General features: G+C 34.0%; 1 protein-coding gene across 11 annotated transcripts in view; it reads left to right on the forward strand.

Moving 5' to 3' along the window:
- The window catches only part of Nav3 (neuron navigator 3), a 760451-nt gene that overhangs the window by 644782 nt on the left and 88584 nt on the right, over positions 1 to 27085 (forward strand). For all 11 annotated transcript variants that reach the window (XM_074083986.1, XM_074083987.1, XM_074083985.1 and 8 more), the window contains 2 exons: positions 25525 to 25657; positions 26411 to 26681. In XM_074083986.1, the coding sequence (XP_073940087.1) occupies positions 25525 to 25657; positions 26411 to 26681 (404 nt within the window). The remainder of the gene's footprint in view (positions 1 to 25524; positions 25658 to 26410; positions 26682 to 27085) is intronic.

Here is a 27085-nt window from a genome sequence, read left to right on the forward strand (position 1 = left end):
TTCCTTATCTTGATAAATAGGTCACAACTATTCTTTCTCCTCACACGTCTAATCCCTCTTTCTCATTCCCGGTTAAACTGCTTATTGTCCTGAGAAAATGGAAGCATTCCAAATATTCGTCTCATCATCCCAGCAACCTCTCTGCTTACAGTTTATAGTTCCTATTACTGTACTCACTATATCAGCTTCTATGTAAGGCTAAAGACTCCAGTTAAACACTGATTTCTGCCCCCTCTTTTGTGTTCAGAGTTAGAGCTTGAGTTATTTCTAAGTTGTTCAGTAACAAGTTTATTGGGGTTTGCTTTTTTTTTTAATCTTCACTAGGTCCTTCCCATCAACACATCAACATGTTCAAGTTTCTCTTTCACTTTAAGGAAAATAAGGCAAAATAAAGCAAAAGTGACCCACTCCTACTATGTTGTCCCTAAGGCACCACCCCTCTTTCTCTGTTCTCCTCTACACTAAAACCCTTGAAACAATTATTTAAAGTTTTCTTGTTAACACCAATCATCTCTTCCTGTTGCTCTTGAACCTAGTTCATTCAGTCTTTACTCTATACCACCCTTTCAAAACTGTTCTTTCTAATCAATGTTTCCCCAATTAAGGTTAGCAATGGCTTTCTCTGATGTTGAATACTGCACGTTGCTTAAAGTGGTTATCATTCCCTTTCTGACTTGACCTAGTAACACTATTTGAAATGCTTCACTATTCAGTGTTCTTTTCTTTCCTTTTTTCTTTCTTTCTTATTTTTTTTTTTCTGTTTGTATATGTTATTAGGGATTGAACCCAGGGCCTCTGTCATTCTACCACTTGAGCCATGACCCCAGTTCTTTTGTTTGTATTATTATTATTATATTGAAATAAGATGTCAGTAACTTTTCCGGGGCTGGCCTAGAATTCTGGACCTTTCTCCTCCACCTCCTGAGTAATTGGGATTAGAGGTATGAGTGCCACCATGCCCTGCTTTGATTACTTAGTTTTCTGAGATCTTTTAATTTTTCAGTTTTTAAAATTTCTCTCCTTCTTTAGTTCTTCTTTCTTTCTTTGTGTTTTCTTGGTGGGGGATTGCTTGGAGAATCATTCATGATGTTTTATGAGAGTGAAATGATCAAATGCCATGTGAAGAAGAGTTATATTCAGAGACCAGAGAAAAGTCATGCATAAGGGATTGTAATCACAAAAGAGATGGGTAATAACCTAGAGTAGTCCTGTAAAAAGAAAGGATAGAATATCTGTTATAAATATAGAAGTATTACAACTGATAGTACATAAAATTGTGTTTGCAGTAACAACAAATAACTCTAACGCCAATGCTTACAATAAAAAGCATATGTTCTTCGTTTATGATATATGGCATAATAGTGAATTTGCTGCCATGGCCTGACCTTTACTTATTCTTTCATTCCTGGTCCCACACTGAAGGGGCAGGTTCTCTGTTTGAGATATCTCTTCTTGAGACAGAGGGGAAGAGCAAAAGTGGCAGCAGAAACTTGCACTGAACCTGAAAGGATATGGCATATTCCATTGGCCAAAGCAGCACTGTTATATGGCCAAGCTCAAAGTCATTAGGGTAGACATGTAAAATCTGCTTAAAAAGAAGATGGTTAGAATATTTTTGAATAATGATTCAGTTCATTTTAGTGGCAATTTGTACTAGTTGCTATCCTCCTAAAAAGACTGTGAAACTGATGGACAGAAACTGAAGCTAATAGGAAGGAAAGGGTTTGTGAAGATGGTGAATTCAGTAAGGAACAGATTGTGTGTAGGCTGAACATTCTGAAGGACATGTCAGGCAGGCAGTTTGAGATAGAAAATTGGCACTTAGGAAAAAGGTCAGAGCTGAAGATTTTGAGTAGATACAAGAACAGATCATTTAAGAACACTTACATTTTAGCAAAGGTGAATAAAGAATGTAATGGGAAACAGAGCAGCTTGTTCAAAAACTCAAATGTTAAGTAAAATGTAACCTGATAAAAATGCACATTGGTGATCTACTATTAAGATTCTAGACCCATTCAGTGAGGGGTTCTAAGTATTGTGAATTCATCAGAGTTGAGAAGGCATCTAAATTATAAAGCATAAACTCAGGAATCCAAGAACTGGGTTCACCTTCTTTCTCAGTCACTTCATAACTGTTGGGAGCAAGATTCAGCAAGCTGCTTTATTTTTTAATCCAAATCTGTTTCTTTCTTTGCAAAATACTAATAATAGCACTTACCTCTGTAGGATTGTTGAGAGATTAAGTGAGATTATGCCTACAAAATGTTCAGACAGTTCCTGACCCATTTTAAATACTATTGGCAAAAGTAGTCTTGCTAACAGAATTACATAAAAGAAAACATTAACTTCAGCTTTGTTTACCTTTGCTGTAAGTGTAGACTTTCCTTGAAGCATATGATTTTTATTTACTAGTGTTAAAAATTCTATTGACAATTTAACAAGAGCATCTGGGATGTGTATTATTAGGTAGTTACATGAAAAATGAAAATAAGGTTAAATTCAATTATAAAATGTTTACAGGTCTTTGAGTAATAACATATTTATTTCTAGATTCCTTATGCCCAAATGCTCAGTTCTTGCAAGAATGTGGCTAGCAGCATGCATATTTTTGGCTACCAGTATTTTTATCTCAGTGAAATTATAAAAGGTTTTTTGGACAATGTTGATACTATTTACCTTCAACCTCTTAAACTTTGATGATATGAGGTATCAGACAGTAAATGAACATTGTTTTAAAAGGATTAACTTTTGCTGAGAGGCCACTCCATTTTGTTTTAAAGTAGTAAACGAAGGCCAACCTTGGAATTCATCTAGAATTTAGAACGGGGAAAGATGTACCTATTCTGCTGCCAGCACTTCTGCAGCCCACTTGCAGCCAGATTCATTTTGCATTTTTGCTCTCCTCTGTTTTCCCTTTTTCCTTTGAGGTCTGTCATCATCTGTCTGTTGGGATCCCAGTGATTTCACTGGCCATTCTTCATAATACCAAAAGAAAAGAAAACGTTTAATGAAGACTTCCTTTGTGACACCAGCACTCCTGCCTATTTTTTAATTAACTGCCTATAAAGTCTTAGAAGTTGTCAATAAAACAATATGTATTCTCAAGCCTGTAGCCCATATTGCTCTTTTATGTTATCTTGTGGTTTTCCCATCAAATGGTGTTTGGGTTTGTTTTCTCTAAGCATCGCTATCCATTTGTTAGGCCGCAGGGCTGATTAAAACCTAGACTTCCATCCGAGGCTTACAGATGTTGTAGAATTAGAGACAATTAGCTTCAGGTCTGGCAGTGATTTTTCTAAAAATGGCTCTGTTGATGTCACTGAAATCGAGGGTTTCTTTGCTAAGCTGCCAAGATGCATAAATCTTTGAGAGCTGATTTTATAACAGACCTTGACAAGTATGAGCTAATTCTAGAAATCAGACTTCTAGCTGAAAACCAACAGCCTCTGGGAGGATTAAGAATTATGTTGGTGTCCATATGTGTGTTCTGCTCTGCATTGCACAAAGGAATTTGCAAGATAGTTGGTGTTTTAGAAAGGAACCCTAAAGCATCTAGATGATACAGAAGTAGCCACCTAGAAGCTGCAATGCAGGAGGGAAATGTTTAGGAGGTGGGTGGTGACCTGAGTAAGATTAAACGCTCAGTTTTACATTGTCTAAGTGTTTTTTTAAATTATGTTGGCAATATTAATGAGTGATAAAGTAATACGGTATTGGTAAAGAAGGCTATTGTTATATAGTGTAAGATCACTTTTTCTAGAAATAGAAGTTTATAAAATCCCAGACTAAAGTGAATTGTCTTCTTTTGAAATTCTTCGCATGCCTGTGTAATGAGTTCTTTATAATCAACATGGCCAGCTAATTGTTTTTGCTTCATGCATGCTTTGTACTTAAGTATGCATTTATTTGCCCTAGTTCTAGAGATAAACTCCTAATAGCAGGTTAGTCTTAAAATTCACATACATCAACATGGTTAATATAAACTATTGTTTTTATTGCCAAAGCAATACAATACCGCAAAAAACGTTTTTAAATAAAAACTTCCCCATTTTCTTCCAAACATAATTGATGCTGACATTTTTCTAGTCTTTCATAATATTCATAGTTTCTTTTACCTATATGATAGCAACAAGTGGTTCACTTAATTTTATATACTTCTTATTTAGTTAATACAAAAGTTTTTTATGATTATAATTAGCAGTAATCTTTATTGTTCTAACTTATAATTCACATTATGTATGAATTACATGTATTTGATTAGTTGATGATTCTAAAATGCATGTGAAAAAATCTGTAATTGGCATATTAAAACAAAATAGAACAAAATAAAGTGTAAAAATATTCAATCATTGTCTTTTATCCCCAAATTTTTTTCCACCAAAGAATAAAACACTATTTTTATAGACTGTGCCAATAGCTCCATCACATTATCTCAACCAGCTAGAAGAGGGATGACCCAAGGACTACGTTAGTTTTGCAACTTGTCTTTTTACTTTCTCTTGTAAGCACTCGGTGTAATTGTACTATCATATACACTTGCAGGGAATGCTAATCACTAAAGAGAAAAATATAAACAGCTTCATCCAACTTCTTCCTCCTCTCTTTGTCCTCTTCTCAAGAGAGAAGCTCAAGAAACAACTAAGAAAAGCAACCTTTATCTAGATCAAGAAGTCTTCTAAATGGTACAACTCTTGTGACTGTTGTGATGACCCAGGTCTTGTTTCTCTTGGGTAGTGACTACCTACCTTTATAGAGGACTCCAGAGAATTTGAAGATGAACTGCTCACCCAGAATGTAAGCATGTGAGCTGGACAATGGCTTTGTCGCACATCCCTGCATAGTGGGACCAAAGATAGACATGTTATACTTGCCAAGGAAACATTTATACATATTAAAACCCATCAACATCTTCTCCTATCAGCATTTGGATTAGCACTTTTATCCTTCTATCTTTCACAAGGAGCTATGTGGTTTATTGTTAGTAATTTCTCACTAATCTGTTAGAATTTGGAACTATGATTAGATTCCATTATCCGTGTGAAGAAATCAGCATAACAGATGTGTTTGTGTGTTTCATTCTCTTGCAAATATGGCAGCCACGTAGTTTATACTTGTTATTTAGTCACCCTTCCCAAGTACTCCCACTTCCCCAAACCCCCAGAAATGGAACCCATTCATAAGTTCATAAGTTCGGTTTTTTTCCCTTTGTGGTTTTAATTCAAGTAGAAAAATTAAGCTAATATTGGTAAAACAAGGGAGAAATAGGTATAAAACCATATGGCAAGAGTATAATTATTAAGAAAGCATTCAAATGACAAACTTAACATTTTAGATTGAAAGCAAGACATTTTGCCTTCTTTAAACGGCATACTATTATTTCTAATTTATCAAAAAAATTAACCCATAAATCTCTGAATACTTGGCCTTTTCAAAGTTATACTCTGGGTAGTTTCCCAAAGATTTCCTTTCTTTCATAGCAATTATTTTTACTAGCTTACAGAATAAGTTTTAGGCTTACCACTATGAAAGATTTTTGACATTTTTATTCAGTTTGAATGCACAAGTAATTTAGGGTCAAGAGTAGGAATTAGAGTTGGGTGTGGTGGTGCATACATAAAATCCTAGCTACTCAGGAGACAGAGACTGGAGAATCTTGAGTTCAAGGCTAACCCAGGCAAAATTAGTGAGACCTTATCTCAAGAAAAAAAAAATTCAAAAAAGCAGGGTAAGTGACTCAGTAATAGAGTGCTTCCCTACCATGGATGAGGCCCAGAGTTCAATCTCTCTCTCTCTCTCTCTCTCTCTCTCTCTCTCTCTCTCTCTCTCTCACACACACACACACATACACACACACGCACACACACAAAGTTTTACAGTAAGTTGATTCATTTTTTCTTACTCACTGTATAGGTTGATACTTGTGATTTTTAGTATTTATCTGGCCTACTTGGGAATACTTTCTTAAACACTAGCTGTAACTCATATAGAATTTTTACATCCCAGTGTTCCAATATATCCATCCAACCTCACCATTCTTCTTCAGTCTAGTCCTGGATTTCAGACAGCCTGGTATCTTCAATCCCTCTCTACGTTTGCTTTGCTTATCTATGTATTCAAAGTGACCTGTCTCTCAGATTTGGATTTGAGCTCTTTCTCTTCAACTCTGTACTGCCTGACATTTATAAGTTCTTAGGCTTATTTTATCAATTCATTTCTGTTGCCATTCTGCAAAATTAGAATTGTTGTCTGTTTCTCCATGTAGTGTAACTCCACTATACCCTGTGTCAATCAATTGCTACCATGCATTATGTACATTTTCCCCTTTAAAAAAAACCTAAAATGCTGAAAATACATTAAGAAAAATTGAAAATGCTCCTAAAAACATACTTCTTTGGTCCCTATACTGCAAATTAATGTGTAGAGTGTAGTATTAATCCATGAAAATTCAAAGGTGTTAAGAAATATATCAAAGATGCCTAACCTATGCTTGTCTGAATGTAAAGTCTGTGCTATGAACATTGACCACATTGCCTAACGATGGCTTTTAGAGCTTGCCACAAGAATTCTACCTTAAATGATCTAGATTGTTAGAGTCACACAAAGTATCTGATGAACTATTTGGAATAGTTTTCCAGTGAGCATAGTTCCATTGACATTAAGTAAAGCTTTGTTGCTGATACATTGTGAACTTTATTTCAAAATAATTTCTAGGCACTTCTTTTGTAGGTTATACTTAAAATTGCTACCATATATATTTTCAAAGTTCTATAGAATAAAATTGCTGTGGTTGACACATCATACAACTGTCTTTATGACCCATCTTTGAAGTGATTTAAAAAAACTAAGAGTTGCTTTCATACTTCTAAAATTCACTGGCTACAGACATAAAAGTCAAAAAGATGTGAAGATTCCATAACAGTCTTTTCATGGGAACCATTGAAGGATAGATGGGATTTTGCCAAGTGTCAGAACTATTTTTGTGCTACGTGTGTGAATGTATCCAAACTGATACAAATTTCAGCTTTTTACTCAAATAATATATTGAAAAATGACATAATATAATCACAATGTGTATAGGTTACATTTAAAAACATCCTTTTGAAATACATTTAATTGCTAACATAGCTAATTAATGGAGATTCTACTTAAGATATGATTGAAGTGTTCAAGAGCATAAAAATGTTGAAACTCAGTTGAATGTAACAATCATAGCTTCGCTTTTATAAACTTAAATTTAGCTTTAGAATACGATTATAATAGACTCCTCAAAGGTACACAATTGGTCCTGTCTTGCTTAAAGTATATAGGTCTGATTAATGTTGACAATCTTAAATGGCACAAAATTAGAAATTTAGAGATTGATTCTATCATAAATCCACATTACTTAGAATGTTTAGTTGGCAAAAAACTTCATTTGAAATGAATGTTAACTGAAAACAGTGTATTAGTCAGGATCTGAGACATAATTCATCCATTAATGGGCTACAATTCTTAGTTTCTTAATTTCTTATTCTTTTTATTTTAAAATCTAGAAGGAATATACAGAATCATCACTGTGCTCAGTCTATTATTTAAATAGCACTTGTTCCACATAACAGTTGTAGTAACAGAAAAAAGAAAATAATATTTATTTTTCCAAACATTTTGTAGCTCACAGAATTCATTGGCAAAGTTCTACACCTATTGTGCATAGCGCTATGGATACAATTTGCACAAGGCCAACAAGGACACAAATTTCTTATAAGCCTGGATTTTGACTGAATTTCTTGAATGTATGAGAAGTTTATATTTAATTTAAGGGCCATTTTAAGTTATTGAAAATAAGTACTTGTGCAAACCTGTATGAATAGAATGGGATACAGGAAGCAGTCAGTCCCATCTAATAAAATTGTTGGTTAATATTCACAGAGGACTATAGTGTATATAACAATAGATCTTCTAACATGTGCTCTCACTTGGTATGGCTATATTTTTCTGATACCAGAAAAGAACTTATTTCATGCTTTGAAAGGGTTTGTTATCTTCTAAACTGCTTCACTCATGTTTTCTTGTGTCAAATTCAAAGGTATTTCAGGTCAAGAGATGCAGTATTTTTGTTTCTATTAGAAAGAACAGAGCAAGGCTATTTTGTATATTATTTATTACCTGGCTGGTTGGTTAAATCCACTGGAAAATCTTGTCAAACCATGTCTACTTTCTGTAATAGCTTTCATTCGGTCAAATCCTGGATGACCAGATTTTTTTTTCCTGTTGATCTTCACTGGCTCAGTAAGTACCTAGTAATCCCTTGAATCTGAATGAATAAATGAAATAAGAATAATGTAATGATACACAGTAAATATGCATCACTGAGCAATATTTTCACAATTCTGTGTCAAAATGTGTGACTTTCTTTTGTAAGAACAACCCAAGTTAGGCATAGCTTTTACCTCCTATACTTTTGTTATTTGTCTTAACATGGACTAAAATTTAAGGGATTCAGTTATAGATATTTAACTATCTGTCTTTCATGCATTCTATATGCTTATTGAGGACAAAATCTAATTTGTTCTACCTTTTTACAACCTTCCATCAGAATAGGAATATAGAAGACACTTAACAAATCAGTTATGGAGTAACTGATATCTCAAGTTTTGAGATTCTCAAGATGGAGGAGATATCTCAAGTTTTGGTTAGGAAATTCAAGTACCCTGAAATATCATAAGAAGTCATGATCAAAGTAATGCAAATGCAAATATAATTTTGGAAATCAAGCACTTACAGTAGGATACAAAGACTTACCAGCACAGAGAAAGGCTGCAGATCTGGACACCATGAACTCTCTACCTCAGTTTGGCAAAGGAAGGGACTCTAGGATTTAAACCATAACAAATAAAACCAGCAGAATATTAAGCAGAAAATCAATAGAACTATATGGACTTGTTTTTTTCCTAGTAAAAATTGTTCGTTACCCAACATCACATTTAATTTTACATTTAACTCTGATTCCAAAAACTGTTGTTGGCAGAGAAAAGTCTTAAAAATAATTATTTTAGTTTTATTCCTGTTTTCTTTTTAAAGCTAATTTCCAAAGTATCAACTTTAAATATAATTGGAGGATTAGACATTCATGTCATATGTCTCTTCATTTAGGATTTTATATAAAATCACTGAAGAAAAAATTTTATGAAGTCTTTGGCCATCTGAGAATTTCCATCTAGCAGACAGTCATGAAATGTTTTTCCTTTATATCTAAAGCTATGTAAGAAATATTTCTTTCAAATATCTAAGGTTTACTATTATGTCCAGGTTATTAAGTAATGGGCAATTTATTTTTAGTTGAAATGATCCAGTGGATATAGTGGTATAACATTTTAATGAGAAGAAAATAATTCCCCAAACAGAAAACATTATACTTTATAAATTACAAGCAATTACTGAGATGATTGCAAATTGCATATTTAAACATGAAATATGATATTAAAAGTGTCATATCATCATGAATATCCTAAAGAATTTAATATTTTGAAATTATAATACTTTGTAAATAGGTGATTATAAATGTGTTCTATTTTAGTTATTCTGAAAAAAAGCTACAGACATATGATGACGAATGAAGAAAAAGCAAAGGCAGTTTAATTACTGTTATATATTAGAAGCAATTAGCACCTAACATAGTTCCTTGTAGCATAATTGATGTCTCCTGCAATTCATTTTCTTTGTTAATATACTACTGTAGCAGAGTGTATGAGACCTTGATGCCAGAATATCTTGCAAGTTACCTAGGAAAATGTTCTACTTGTTGCAAGTGACTTGTATAAACTTCTTCAATCAATTCAAGCTGTACTCTCGAGGAAAGTGACAGAAAGGCAGATAAAAAGACTGAATATGAACATAAACACAATTGAAGTAGGGCTTGTATTTCATCCCACTATTCTCTTCAAGATCTCCATGTCCCAGAATGAATATAGATGGGTGAGTTATATTTATTATATTGCAGGTCATAGTTTTTACTAGCCTTTCAAAGCGGTAAAAGCTTCTTTCCTCTGCTCTGTCTTGGCTCTACAGTGTAAGCTAGCTACTTCATATAATACTAAATTGGAAAAAATTACGATACATTCTAGTGGGTCTGAATAAGATCTTTTAAGATCTAAGTATTCATAATGAAAACAAGATTGGTAGAAAGACTTTGATTCATATATGACAAATTTTCATCCTTTGCCTCATTCAAGTTTTCATTGGATTCCAACCAGTCTTTTCTGCGTTGACACTTAAAGTAGTAAACATTACTAAATTACTACAACCTTTTTTCAAATATTCCAATAAGGGCAAGGAGTAAGGAGTGATTAGGAGGTTAAATTTTTGGGCTCTATAAGAATGAACACTTCCAATCATATAAATCTATTAATTTCAACACGTATTTGAAAACATTTACCAAATTTATTATACATGTAATCAGAAATCTGTCATCACTACCTACAAATGATGATATGCTAATGAAAAATAGGTGAGTAACATAGGAAAAATTAATTTAATGAGATAAGTACTATAATGAAGATTGCAAATTCTTAAATTGAATACAGAAGGTTATTTAAGAGTCTTGAGTGTTTGAAGAAAGTTTTTGAGAAGAGATGATTTAGCTGAAGATATGTAAGAGACTAGGGGAAATGTATATATAGAGAAATTCAGCAAGGAATATATTTATTTGTGAAATTGAGAGAACCACTGAAAAAGTGCAAAGTAGCTCAATGTGACTCTATGTAGAGAAACAATTGGGAATGTAGACTAAATCAAGTAAAGAGAGCACTTTGAAGGTTCTTTGTGCCTTGCTAGAATTTTCAGAATTTATTCTGGCACTTTGAAGGATGCATTATGAACCCAGACCGTAGGCAAAGGTACCAATTAGGATATTGCAGCAATAGTCTACTGTGAAATGGTAAGGCCAATGGCAGCAGGGATGAAGAAATTCAGATGCAGATCTGATTGAGTTTGATGGCCATTTGTTTACAGACTGAAATTATGTATGGTGGAGAAATCAAAGTTTTTGTCTTGGGCAGGTGCTTCTAGACTAGTACTCAGAATGGAGATGTAGTGTCATTGTGCAGGTTATATACCACCCAGGTGTGCACAACTACATGTCTGTGTAGCTGAAACCCACATGACACCTCTTGCAAAGCCATGCTCATCGAACTACAGTCATCCTTCATTAACTGTGAGAGATTGGTTCCAGGACTTTCTATCCCATGGTACCAAAACCTGGTTCTCAAGTACCTTATTTAAAATGGTGTAGCATTTGCATATAGCCTCTGTGAATCCCCCTACATATTTTGTATCATCCTTAGATTACTTATAATACTTGATACAATGTAAATGCTGTATAAATAGTTGTTATGCTACATTGTTTAGGTACTAATGACAAGGAAAAGCCTCTATGTTCAATATCAATAGAATTATTTTCAAATATTTTTAATCTGTGGTTGGTTGAATCCTTGGATTCAGAATCCACAGGTATAGAAAATACAGATATAGTACCTGTACTATACAGGTTAATGGCAGCCCTAGAAATAACCCAAGATACAGGACTATAGGAGTTGACATAAGTTTGGCATAGGACCCTACTGATAAAATTGATTTTCTTGCTCAAGCATTTGAGTTATATCAACCTGAGAAGAGCTTCATTATCTCACATGCTGGAGCTAAGACAGGATAGTATTAGATTCAGTATTTGGTAAAGAGAGAAGTTGTTCAATCTTTAAAAATCAATCCTGTGAGTCAACACCTAACAGGGTATGTTCCAACCAATGTTCTGACTTGCTCTACACTTCATAGAGTCAAATGTCATTTTCCTTTCTGGAGAGAAGGAGAGAAAAACATCACAACCTATGTCACACACTACACAGCTGTTTTTCTCTGAGCCTCTGTCTTTCTTTCCTGCAGGCAGGCCTTTTTATTTGTCCTTACTGAATCCTAAGAAAGTGATTTCTGCTCTAGTGATGTAAAAGCTCTCTATTGGAAAGGGCTCCTCCATTTGTCAAAGTCTTTTATTTTAATGTTTTATTTATTTTTTTACATCCTGGTTATCACATCTCATCTGTTTAGGTTCTGAGTCTTTACTAGCCAGAAGTCAGAGATGAGACTGGAGTGCCAACATGAAGCAGTGGCCTGGGAGCAGCTGGCCATGTGTTAGAAATGGATGTAGGTTAGGCAAAGCATTAGTTGTAAGGACCTTGCCTGTTAACTGCCAGAAAGCTATGACATTGGCCCATGCAGGGCTGTGGCATTAGATCAACCCACTTTTCATGTTTAATCCTTTTCCTCTGACTTTTTCCTTTTCTATTACATCCACCAATACAATATTAGGAGACAGCAGTTAGCAGTTCATGCTAGAAAATATAAATGGCCATTTTGAAAGTGTGCCAGACAGGATCTGCTGCAAGTTTTCATTGTTACTGTGGCCATCTGTTGTTCTTCAGTAGGGGGATGTGAATTTCTTGGCAAGCATCTCTCTAATTCTGAACTATGGTTCACCTCCTTATAAAGATACTCATTCACTGGGGTGGCTTTTGAAAGGAATATTCTTTTACCACAGCAATGTTCTGAATTTTTTAAAATGGAAGAATCTGGAAGGCTTTTATTATAAATATTTTATATGTCTTAGGGGAAAAAAATTCTTCATTGTTGATATTATTGCCCTGTTAAAAATAAACATATTTCATTGCATTCTTGTTGCTTGAATGCTTACATGCTGTTTTAAGCAAGATAAAACAAAACAGATTTCTGTTTTCAGCCTGTTCAGAGTTAGCTTTGTAAGCTAAGTTGGTGAGATTTATCTAAGCTCCTTTATTTCTATATAATGTTTTCCTTTTCACTCAACCTTGAAATTACAGTAATTTGGGCATTTCTGTTCTAAAAGAGATAAGTATGCCAAAAATATTTCAAATGGGAAAGAGGGTTTTTTAGACGAGAGACAATTTAGCAGAGACTTAATAGCTGTGATTGCTATTAAGTAGAATGGGTATAACTAAATAATCAGGTATTCAAAAAAAGAAGCCTGTGAATTGTCAAAAGTGAGAATTATGTTTTTTAAATTAAGGTCAAAGTTGTGTGTCTGCAACTTACCGGAGTCCATATTCTCAGTGCTTATCATATGATGCAGTTTAATAAATGTTTTATGCATTAACAAATGGATATATATTTTTTAAGTCTGTAAAAAAATAGTTCTCACTTTAATGTAAAAAATGACATATAAAAGAAGCAAGCAAGAAGAAATTAAATTCTATGTGCAAAATTCCCTGAGAGAAACTATCATTGGATAAATTATCAAAAATTGATAGTATTGGCTAAAACATTTTCATCCTATACAAAAATATTAATAAGCATAACAACTATAAATAGATTGGGAAAGTATCTGAAACATTGTAATATGTAAAAATATAGTACAAAGGTATAATTTAAATTTAATTGCAAAAATACATAAAAAACAGACTATTTTGGAATGAAGATAACTAATAAACTATAAAAACTCAATCTCACAATTGGATAAATGACCTTGGAACTATATTAGTGACTATTCAGTATGTTTTTTCATTGCTAAAGGAAATCATACGATCTGAAAGCATCCAGGATTTTTTTAAGACTGACACTGCCCTAAGGCCAGCAGAAGTATAAAATACTGTGTTCTTCAATTGGTAACCTGCCTCCGCCATGCTTCAAATATTTATATGCTAGGAATCAATATTTCTCTTTCTTGGAATTTATTCTAAGAACATAATCACAGACATAACCTAATATGTATATACAAATATATTAATTGTACTATTATTAATAGTAGGTAGAAAATGATAAACTTTTATACATCTTAAGGCACAAGTAATTAAGTATATAATAGTACACATGAGGTAATTATGTAGTTATTATAAATAATGGATTAGAAAAACTGATACAGATATTAATGATAATATATATCTTTATAATATAATATAAAGTGAATGAATAATCCATATACAGATGGCATAATCAGCAAGGTTTCACATAGGTAAATTTGTATGTATAGATATAATTCATCTAGAAAATGGTCAGAAATCATTAAGATATTAATGTAGTTACTTCTGAGTAGGATTACAGATGATGTACTTTGCTTCTTTTATGTATTTCTGGACTGCCTAGTTTTCAAGAATGAGCATATATTGGTTTTAAAGTCACTGAAAAATATGCAAAATTATCAAATGGTCTTTATGAACCCTGGAGTTAGCTTTCATATATGTCATATGATTTCTTTTATGCTTATCACACATAGAAGACATTTGAATACACTTGTTCACATTATAACAGCATCATAAAAATAAGCATTGAATAAACTAGCAAAACAATTATGAGCATTGTTCCAGTTATGCTTTAAATGAATTTTTAATAACATTATTTTATCACTCTTGTGATTTCAGTTCATAGAATAAAAAATATTTTTTCTCTGCCTCAAATATCATAAAGTATAAAAATCTGCTTGACTGCATAAATGCATTTTAAACTAGCATCATTTATTCATTTAACTGACTCTACGTGGCGCTTTCTTTTACAAAGAACAAGAGCTTTTCATTTTGTTATTTATTTATCCCTATCTGTTGCTCCAATAGAATTACTGTAAATCTTCATTATTTTTTTTCTAGAGAAAAGGAAATGAAAAGGTCAGTGCATAGAGTTTATGGATGGCTCTCCTTACACAAAACCCACATAGTATTAATGTTAGTCTCTTAATATTTCATAGATAAACTAAGAGCAGTATGTACATACTAAGAATAATGAGAATGGAAAAACTTTATACTTATGCTTTTATGAATTACTAGTTTGTCAAGAGTTATGATCTTAAACTATGAAATAATAAACACATAGGCTTTTTTGGATATGTGAAAATAATGGTACTGAGTTCAAACACAATATGAGATTAAAGTTATATTTTGAGTACTCTTGATGGGTTCTTTTCTTAGGTTTCCAAAGGTGCTCCTGTGTCTCTATTGACAGTTGAAAAGGCACAAGTGACCTAGTGTCTTTTTCTCTTGTACACATTCCAAGCATTGACAAACTCTATCTTACCTCAAATTATTCTTGAAACTGCCTTTATTTTACTTGTAACTCTTCATCAAAAACTGGTCAGTATGAGAAGGGGATCAGGAACTAGTGAAAAGGTCAGTTAGAGATGAATCAACATGGGTTGTAACACATTTGTACATGGAAGCAATGCTAGGAATCTCTCTTGTGTAGCTATCCTTATCTCAACTAGCAAAAACACTTTGTCTTTCTTATTATTGCTTATACTTTCTCTTCAACAAAATTAGAGATAAGGGCAGAACAGATTCTGCCTGGAAGTGAGGGGGGTTGGTGGGGAGAGGAAGGGATGGGGGGTAGGGGGGAGAAATGACCCAAACAATGTATACACATGTGAATAAATGAATAAAAAAAACTGGAAATGTCACACTAGCCTCTTGCTTGACTTTCCCACTTTTATTCTCCAGTACATTCATGATACTCAAAATATTTTTGGCATCACTGGTGTTTGAAGTCAGAACCTCATGCTTGCTTGGCAGGCACTCAGTGCTTGAGCCACTATACCAACTCAAAGATTTTTCCCTTCCCCTTCCCCTTTCCAGTGCTGGGGTCTGAACTCAGCTTCATGCTTGCTAGGCAGGCACTCTACCACTTGAGCCACTCCAACAACCCCCTCTCATTCTTTATTGTTCTGTCCTCTACCCCTTTTATAGATGGCCTGTCTTCACTCTTCATCAATCTACTTGATGCTATTTAAAATGACTTCTTTAAAGAAGCAGTTCTTTGTTCACCTAAACTTAATGGGTCCCTTAGTCTCCTTGTTTTTCCTGTGACTTCCCCCTTATTTTTGCCCCAACCTCTAATCACTTGCACATTTGAACAATAGAATGAGTAAGAGAATCACAGATAATGGCTGGAGGTTGTGACTGTGTGAGTCTAGATCATTTACCAAATTAGCTCACAAACATTAAGATGCTGCCTTGGTCCAAAATTAAATTGAGCACTGAGACAGAGAGGGAGAAGCCACTGTCCTTACCTTCATCCATAATGCAACTACCGAGAGAGCTCTGTAAACAGATAAATCACAATATAATGGAAATATGCTAGTAGTAAACATGAAGGGAAAGGAAGTTTTCTTGGAAACCATGGAAGGATTTACAGAGGAAATGATGTTTCAAATGTGTTCTAAAGTAATTATTCAGTCTCTGCCAGATTGGGAAGATAATGAGCAGTGGCTGCATAGCAAACCTGAGAAACTGGAAAGGACTTTATTTAAACAGCAATTTAAAAAAAATCATATAAATTTCATAAGTTGAAAGGTATTTATTTAAAGTCATTTTTACATCTTAGTATTGCCATACATTTAGGTTTTTCCAATTCAAAAATCTCCTCTAATGACTTGTTCTTTCTTCATGGTAACAAAATATTTTTCTAGGAAAATGCAGAATAAATCTTTTTTGAAATAACTACATTGCTTTCTATCAGTGACCCTGAAGCAATAAAAAATTCACACGTCAGTGGTTGCAGTGCTCTTAAAGTTGACAGGTATTGTATTGTGTTTGCTGCTAAAAAAGTATAGTGTAGGACCAAGTAGAGAAAATGATTGATTTAACATTTTGATACTAAAACTCAAAGCCTAGACAATTCTCAGTAGTTTTATTATTATCGCAAAGGTTATCATGACTAAGTAATATTTTGGAAGAGATATCTTTTATTATCATTTTAATAATACTCATAAACAATGGGAAAATATATACTGAAATGTGATGGGATTTTTAAAAGTGATTCCTCCATTATATTGTGCAAATGCCACCCATTTTTCCTTGAACAAATGGAGCATATCCAGAAATACTTACAAAATGATCCCATTGATCATTTTGCTTTATTTTTCTTTTCTTGAAGCAATTATCTTGGGTTTTAAGAAATACTTAGTAAAATCCTAAAATTGCTTACTACATTACATATTATACTGCTTGCCAACTTTTAAGCTAGAAAAGATATTTTATATGTCTGTCTCATGAGAATCTTAACATTTGACTTCTATTATGAGAGAAATATTAGGAGCTGTATCTCCTTGACTTCTACTCTTCAGATTTTTTTCTGTGTCTGTAAACTCACTTTTACCTGAAACATTCTCATTTTGTAATAAATGCTTATGCAATAAATGTTTATTTCTACTCTCATCTAAGTATTTGACTATTTCCAGATACACCTAGTGTGTCGTTCTGTATATTTGGTTAATGTCCACAGGTCTCAGGCACTAGAATGAGTGCTATAATGACATACTCTTACTTATATACTAACACAAACTTGATTCCAGAACTTTTGTTTAAATCAGATATAAAAATGTTGAATTTGCTTAACTGCTTGAGATGCTTGAAATATGGGACCAAGGATATGTGAGCTTTAATTTAGTTCTGAGTGCATATTGGGTGGAGTAAGGAATTAAAACCTGGTTGAAAACCTGTCCAACAAATCAAAGAGCTATCTAGGTACCTGAGACATGAGTAAGAGTGGCATTCAGAAGTTTAATATACTGCATAATATTCTATTCAGGGTTGGTAATGTGGAGTCCAACTAGGTGATTACTGTCACCAATAAGGATCAAGTGGACGGGTGTCCATTACTTACTGATTTATTAAGCTGATGTCGATTGAAGGTCTCCTGCATTCAAGAGTTAGTGCTGGAAGCTGGAAATACAATGGGGAACAAATATACAAAAATTTCCAGGACTCATGGGTTTTTTACATCATTTGAAAATAAAAAATCATAAAGCGGGGGGAGAAATGACCCAAACATTGTATGCACATATGAATAAAAGAAAAAAATTTTTTTAAATCATAAAGTAATTGAATATTCAGAATGTAGGTCAATGGGAAAGAAGAGAGAATCTAGAAATAGACCCACATACATATAGCCAATTATTTTTGATCACATGTGTGCCAAGGTAAGGAAAAGCAGGAAATAATAGTCTTTCCAACAAAAAATGTTGGATAAAATATAATCTGTATACTTTTTTAAAACTTGATCTAGTCCTTGTGTTGTCTTCAACAATTAAGAAATTGGTCATTTACCTAAATGTAAAATCTGAAACTAATATAAAAGTTTATAAGAAAACAAAACAAAAAAAATCTTTGCAACCTTGGATAAGACAATAATTTCTTAATGGGAAAAACAACATCATAAGCTATTTTTATTGGTATATATTAAATTATACAAAGGAAGGTGTTTTGTCATGACATTTCCATACTTGCATATGTTCTTTGATCATATTCATAATCTCCATTACTTCATCTTATCCTCCTCCTCCATCCCCCTTTACATTCACCCTTTCACCTCTCTAGTAGTCTCTTTTACTTTTACGATCTTGGTGGTTTGGATAGGTTTGGTTTCCCCTACTTTCCACCAATGGAAGAAAAGAGTCAATAGTTGTCTTTGTGGAACTGGCTTATTTCACTTAACGTGATGGTCTCCAATTTCATCTGTTTACCAACAAATGACATAATATAAGAAAAATAGCTAAGTAAAACTGCATTGTACATATATACCATGTTTTCCTTATCCATTCGTTAAGTGATGGTCACCTAGGCAGATTCCATAATCTGACAATGGTGAATTATGCTGCAATAAGCATGGGTGTGTGTGGGTATTTCCATTGTATGTTGGCTTTGATTCTTTAGAATGTATACCCAGAAGTGCTATGGCTTGATCACATGGAACTTCTGTTTTTAATTTTTTGAGGCACTATTAACAATTATTTAACTTTATCAAAATTATAAACTTCATCCATTTAAAAGAAGACAGTGATATTGACAAGGTAACAGAGTGACTGGAATTGTCATTCCTTGTTTGAAGAAATCAGAATTATATATCCACTTTGAAAAAGAGTTTGAAGTTTCTTCCATCCACCCCTCATCCCATATGACCAAAAAATTGCATTCCTAAGTATTTACCCAAGAAACATGTCCATGCAAAGACTGGTGCGTGAATATTGTTAACACTTTTATTCAAATATTTCAAAACAAGAAACAATCCAATGTATAAATGCAAGCTATATGAATAAAATACACGTACTTATAATTTATGGATATGTCATAGGTTGTTAAGGAAAATTTAGCACCGTGATAGATCTGTAACTTGATAGAGATAAAAAGTTGCTCTTTTATTAAGAATATAGTCAAGAACTCTAAGTATATCTAATGCAATTAAAAATGAAAGGATGGGAAAATATTTTGATGAGATTTGAGACCTATTACTCAGAGCTAATTATGTTAAAATTTTTTTCATTATAGGCAGAAAACCCAAAACATGAAAGCGTTTGATGTCCCCACTCCAGAGGAGCTAATATAGAAACCTTAAAGTAACAGAGGTTATCATGAGAAGGGGATCAGTAACCAGGGTAAAGATCAGTTAGAGATGAATCAACATGGGTCATAACACGTGTACACGAAAACAATGCTAGAAATATTTCTGGATAGCTGTCCTTAACTCAACTAGCAAAAACACTTTGTCTTCCTTATTAAGCTTGTCTCTTTTCTTCAACAAAACTAGTGATAAAGGCAGAACAGGACCTGCCTGGAACTGAAGGTGGAAGAGAGGAGGGGGGAGCAGGGGGGAGAAATGACCCAAACAATGTATGCACATATGAATAAAAGAATAAAAAAATAAAATAAAATAAAATCAGTCCCCCCAAAATTTTTTTCATTAAAAAACTATTTTCTGTGAAGTTTTTACAAGTTAATTAAATGTGCCATAATAAACAATTAATTGCATCCAAGTTATAGAGAATTCTGTAATCTACAAAATCAAAGATGAAAGTTAAAGTCACAGAAGTTTAAGATTAGGAAAACAATGTTGTCATCAATCAAAATTTGTTCCTTCAAGTTTGCTTTGCAAAGAAGTTAATGTTGAACAGCTTTTTTTCTTAAACTTGTATTTATTATTGGATTCAATCCAATTCCAATTTAAAAGTACTAAGCAGAAGCAGTATTTTCAAAAGCAAAACTGCTTCTTTCATTTGGCAAATATATTCTAGTCATCTGTTCAATAACAGATAACATATTGCATGCTGGAAGTATAAAAATAAATAAAACACATCTTTTATTTCAAGTAATTCACACTATGACCAAGAAGATAGAAAAGCACAAAAATTGAATGACTATCATAGTTGAAAATGATAAAATACACTGGTTAATAAAGTACTTCATCTTCTGATTGCTACTGTAATACCCCTATCGTGAGGAAATTTGACAGCTCTTCAAAGATATTGGCTTTATTCTGTCAGACATTTTACACTCAGCTCTGTTATGGTAGTTGGTATTTTATATTGTAATTATTTGTTGAAATAGTGGTCCTGCCTAGTAAACACTGAGTTCTTCAAGGAGAGGACCAAAGTTTATTCATCACAGTAAGTGAGAATACACACCAGACAGATTTTGTGGAATGGGGATCAACTTTGGAAAGTGAAAGTGCAAAACAAAAGTGCCAACCATGTTGCCTGCTAAAGCTACAAAGGAGTTTAAAGGATTAGAGACAACTTCACTGACAATGGGCCTGAATAAGAGAAGAGTGACAACAAGAATAATATATTAAAACAGAAGGATTGGCAGGTGGTATTAATAAATGGAAAAGAATTTTTTCCCTTATTGTTTTTCTGGGTGGGGGTACACTGTGACATTTACAAAGGTTCTTACAATATATCGAATATATCATTCTTGAATTCACCACCTCTACCACTCTTATTTATCCACCCCTCCCCTGATTCCTGGAATAGTTTCAACAGGTATCATTTTTGCATTTACATTCATATGTAACTATTTTTGCACTGTATTCACCCTCCTACCCCCTTTCCCCACCACCTCCTCCCTCCCACTGGTACTACCCCTCCCATCCCTGCGGGACCTGTTCCCCAATTTTGTAGAAGAAAAAAGAAAAAAAATGACATTTTGCTTGTTTGAGATGTAGGTAGCTACACAGGGAGTTTCTTTGTGATATTTCCATGTATATATGTATTATAACCCCAATTGGTTTATCTCTACTCTAATTTTCTTCATTCTTCCTTAGTCCCTCTCTTATGGTGGTTTTAGCTGGTTTAAGATTTCTATTATTCTTTTTATAATGAGTATATCAACCATATTCAACTTCTTAGTTTCCTTCTTTTACCCTATCCATCTCATGTGTGACTTCCCCTTAGTGTGACCAATGTTTCATAATATTGCTGCATTTATATTAGGTCTATATTCCACATATGAGAGAGAACTTGTGGCTTTTGGCCTTCTGATCCTGGCTAACTTCACAAAAGATGATGTTCTCCAGTTCCATCCATTTACCTGAGAGTGACAAAATTTCATTCTTTGTGGCTGAGTAAAATGCCATTGTGTATAAATCCCACATTTTCTTAATACATTTATCGGTAATGGAGCATCTTGGCTGTTTCCATAAGTTAGCTATTGTAAATAAGGGAGAAGAATTTTTGAAGAGAAATGATGTCAAGTTAATAGAGATGCTGATAGGATATCCTTGAAAAACTGCCAAATTAGTCAGGAAATGCTGATCTTGTAATCAGGAGAGAGTTCTAAATTAGAGATGTGAATCTGGTGTCATAATCATGAAGGTGATATTGAAGTTGTAGAAAGTTATGGAATTGCCAAGGAAGAATTTCTAAAGTGAGTCCAGAATATTGAAAATTCCAAAGACATTCCAAAGAAGAGGAGCAAAGTAGAGGACTCCGAAGGCAGGTGAAGCTGACAGAAGGACTATAAATGCTTGTTATTGGTGTATTTCAAGAAAAAAAAATGGAAGAGAAGATAGAAAGAACAACAGCATAGTACTATCCAAGCTTTAGAGAGAAATTTTCTGGGTTCAGATCCTATCTACACTATCATGGAATCTTGGACATGTGATTTAATCCACCCAAAGGTCGTTACCCTGAGTTGTAAAATGAGGGAAATGATTAAGAGAGTTGTTTTGAAGATTAGAAAATATGTGCTAAGTACTTAGCACATGGGAAGCACTCAATTCTTAGATGTTACTAACCTTTTTGAAAGTAATTTCAGTAAATTATTAGAGAAAGAACCTTAAAATTAAGAGAAAAGGAAAGATACATGAAAACTATTTTTTGGAATGAAAAGAGCATTACTTTTATATGAAATAGAATTTCTGAATAACCTTGAAGAATTACCTGAGGTTAAATAGCTTGAATTATAAATATTGATTATCATTAATTGATTTTCTCAACATTTTATAAAATGTATGCTATGATTTTGATACAGATTGATTGCATCTCCCACAGGTTCATGTAGTGCTGGAAGCTTAGTCCTCAATATGAAGGTGATGAGGAAGTGGAACCATTAAAAAAATGTGGCCTGGTGAAAGATAGTTAGGTTATTGGAGTATGCTGTCCTTAGAAGAGATGAGTATAGTTCTCAGGGGACCCCAGCTAGTTCGTGTGTTAGCTAGGTGTAACAACAATAGGATCCTTGACTCCTGACTCTCTCTGGCTTTCTGTCTTACCATGTGAGTCCTCCTGCACTCACTCCCACCATGACACCATCCACCATGTTATGATGTAGCAGAATCCCTGACCAGAATTGAGAAAATGCTGAGACTGTGCTCTTGAATCTCCAGAACTGTAATAAAAATGAACATCTTTTATGTATAAACTGCCCAATCTCCAATATTTTGTTGTAAAAACAAAAAAAGGACTAAGACAATGTGAGAGTCAAGACATACATTTTAATTAGTATAGAATCAAAAGAGATATGGAAGACTATTAAGCAGCTTTTAGATCTTATATAATTTGGTAGTCTATTTGTTGCTGTTATGATTTACATTGATCAAAATTTATTATTAAAAATATTGATGCTTATTTCATATAAGAGAAATAGTCACTTTAAAATCCTCTTTAGAAATCTTACCTTTCAGCCTAATTTCACTGTTTGAATACAGAAAAGATTATTGTGTGTTATTTTGCACATGTGCCTTAAAACCTCATGTAAGAGAGATTGCCTCAGTAACTGCCTTCTCTTAATCTCAATAAAATTTGAGGGTTTATTCAACATTTAAATGTTGCACATTTCCCTAACCAGTAGTGATTCAAAAAAAAATCACATAGCTTTGAGATCAGACACTCATAGGTTAATTTTTATAGATTTATGCCAATAGAGTCCTAGAGGTTAGTATTACGGGAGTGCAGGAGAGTACCTAATTCATCTTGAGAACAGAGTAAAAGAGTCTCCCTAGCAGATGGGAAAGTCATATAGGAATTGAGTTATACTGATAGTGTGGTTTAGTTAGATAGGCAGAGGGGTACTTCGATCACAGACAGAGGTTGAAAATGGATGATGGTGATGGGAACTGCCTGCAATTCCAAGGTGAAATACAAAAAGTGAGGCTGGGGATATATAGCTCAAGCTATAGACGTAGACTGTGGCCAATATGGAAAACACTGCTTTTCCTTTCCTTCTTTTGTAATAGACTTTATTTTGTAGAAAAAGTTTGGGTTCATAACAAGATTAGGCAATAAGATATTTCCCATACAACTCTTTTTCCTCATATTCCTCCCCGACATAAACATTTTTTGCCTCCTCCAATAACAACATTCCCATCTGCCCCTCAGAGTGGTACTTCTGTTGTAATCATGAACTGAATGGATGCATCTTTATTACACAAAGTCTACAGCTTTCATTAGTACCTACTCTTGGTGTGTATGCTTTATGAATTTGGATAAATCTATATGGATCTATGTCCAATATTATAGTGTTATAAAGAATAGCTTCACAACCCTACAAATCCTTTGTGCTTTACCTATGCATCCCCACCCCATTCCTAACTCATGTCAATCACTGATTCCTGTGCTCATCGTTTGCCTTTTCCAGAATAGTATATGTTTGGCATCATATAGCATATATAATTTTCAAATTAGCTTCTTGAAAGAAGCTTAGTAACATGCATTTTCAAGTTTCCTCCATGGTTTTTCATGGCTTGGTAATGTTTTTGTTTTTAATGCTGAATGATATTCCATTATTTGATGTGTTACAGATTATGCATTTACCAAATAAAGAACATCTTAGTTGTCTCTAGGTTTTGGCAATGATGAATAAAACTACTATAAAAGTCTGTTCAGGTTTCTGCGTGGACATGAATTTTCATCTCATTTGAAATGCCAATGAGGGCAATTGCTGTATCATATTGTAAGACTATCTTTAGTCTTGTAAAAAAAAAAACAACCTTTTTTTTTAATTTCTACTAACACTGAATAAGGGTTACAGTTCTTCACATCCTTGCCAGCATTTGGTATAATTAATGCTTTGAATTTTGACTATTCTAATAGGTTTGTAAGACACATCATTGTTCTAATTTAAAATTCCCTAATGACATATGGTACCACTGCTTTGTGTTTTGCTTGTGCTTTCATGATGAATATTCTCTTCCATGTGTAGATTATTTGCAGGTTTTTTAAGCCATGTGTCCATTTCATGAGACTTAGCTTTGGTTCATACACAATAACTAGATTTTCTGTCCCTGGTTGCATTTAACAGAGCACAGGTAATTATTAAATTATCACAGTAGACTGAGAACCAGACAATAAATGAGAAAACTATGGTCCAGTTCCTAGCACAGTAAAGTTCTCATTCTCTTTCAGTTACCCTATTATTCCTGCGTTAGTTCTACATCATCTAACACATTGACTAAGTGAAGGTATCCATGCTAGCTAGCCTGCACATGAATAGTGAGATAGCCCATTTGACTTAGTCTTGTTTAGATCAAAAACAAGTATGTTCAGAATTTCAGATATTTCTCTTATACCTCGACTGCATTTCCTCATGCACCCTGTGGAGGAGGTACCTTTTATTTGAGAACCTAGTGCTTGGGAAAGGAAAAGCAGGGCAGTGCGTGGCCAGGTGTGAGTTTTTGATCGCTGACCCAGATTTAGCAGGTGAATTTATATTGGGAAAGATAAGATCAAAACCAGGAAGGTCAGCTAGGAAGATATTTTGTATTGTCCAGAACTGTGAGAAATCCCAGCAGGGATGAGATCATCAAATGCATCTCAGTAGTTAAGACTGGGTGAATGATTGGGTGTAATTACTGTGGTAGACAAACAAGGAGGAATGGCTTTGAGGATCCTGCCTAATGCACAAGTGTTTTGTTTATGGAACAAAGAATGAATTCTTACATGCTTTATGACTCTGGATTGCTTTTAGGGGGAGAAAAATCAACTGCTATGTTACTTTTTCCTGATACCCTGCAATATTTTTCTCTGTGTTTTCATTCATTCCACAAACCTGGATCTGCTGTAGATGTTGGTTCTTTTCAGAATATCAGATAAGGTTATTCTCAATTCTTATAAATATAATCTTTCCAAAATGGAAAGTGAATATTTTGTATCCTGAGATTATAAAGGATTGTCTTCCTGATACATGAATATCACATGTGTTATATAGCAGTGTAGGTGACTTGTACATCCTGCACTTGGCTCATTGCTGCTGCATGTCTTGCCTTTAGCTGGGATGACAGCAGTTCAGTGAGCAGCGGTCTCAGTGACACCTTGGATAACATCAGCACTGATGACCTGAACACCACATCCTCAGTCAGCTCTTACTCCAACATCACTGTGCCTTCCAGGAAAAACACTCAGGTGAGAGTCATCCTCTTTCTTTTTCCAGTGTTTCTGCCAGTTTTTTTCCCCAGAATTACTTTGTATTACATTATGCTTTAGTGCTGACCCTTAATCTGAAATATTTGCATAAACTGAATGAGGCAGAAATAACAGGAACTCACGAGGGGCCCCGAAGTATCTTCATCTTAGTTTTCTCTGGAGCTATGACACTCAGGAGCTGCAAAAATGAACATCTCAGCCAGTTCTGATTATCAATATATGTGTGTGTATATACAGGATGTTGTTTACAATCTAACCCAGAAAGACATATTGCTATATCTCTCATTTTAATATTGATGTACTTGTTTAAAAGTCTAACAGCTCTTTTAATGATTCAACTTTGTATAGTTTTTTAATTTTATATTGGTCTCTGAAATAGGTTACTGGCTCTCATGTGAATGGTATATCAAGAATGGACATTCAATAATTAAGTTTTATCTTGTCTTCATTTTCCTTGCTACAGAAATTCCTTTTTATTTGGAGTATTTAATTAGGGTTTCTGCACATACTTATCCTGACATTCTCTAATATGTGCAAGTGAGAATTATGTGACTAAAATTAATGAAATTTAAATGAGGATGTGGGTAAAAATAGAATTGTCCCTGGAGTTCCTTTGAAGTATAAATCAGTGCTTCTTTATTTTCACCAGTTATCTGAACATGCTTTCCAGTGCCTAATTCACACTTACAGATTTTAATTTGTAAAGTTGTTCTGAAATATTTTTCTTTATAGCTGAAGACAGATGCAGAGAAGCATACTACAATAGATGAGACCTGGGACAGTCCTGAGGAGCTGAAAAAAACAGAAGAGGATTTTGACAGTCATAGTGAAGGAGCTGGCAAGTGGAAGGGGGACTCCTCAGGACTTCCTGAAGACCCTGAGAAGGGAGGGCAGAAATCTTCCCTGTCCATATCACAGACGGGCTCCTGGAGGAGAGGCATGTCTGCCCAGGGAGGACCACCGGCTAGGCAGAAAGCTGGCACAAGTGCACTCAAGACTCCTGGTAGGCCTGCACTGGGTGGCTGTTTTGCAAAAGTGCTCTCATTTATTGTTTCCAATCAAGATTTGTTTTCATTCATCATAGCTCTCTTTATAAATCAGATTCTTCTCCATAGAATTAAACAGTTTCTGCCTAAATTTCAGGTACTTTGTCACATAAGCCCATATTAAACACAGCAACCTATGCATTCTTTAGAGACCACCTCATATTTGGGGTTACTGGATCTCTTACTATGTTCTAGTCATTTCAAATCATATAGAAATAAAATAAGGCTGCTGAATTAATGAGAAACCTTCATTTGTTCTGACTAATTGTGAAAGTTTGAAGTATTCAGTATTTATGTTATAGATACAACTGAGTTTTACCATAAACTCTCAAGGTCAAAAGCAATCACACCAAACTAATGG

The sequence above is a fragment of the Castor canadensis genome, chromosome 8, assembly GCF_047511655.1.
Source record: "Castor canadensis chromosome 8, mCasCan1.hap1v2, whole genome shotgun sequence".
NCBI lineage: Eukaryota > Metazoa > Chordata > Mammalia > Rodentia > Castoridae > Castor > Castor canadensis.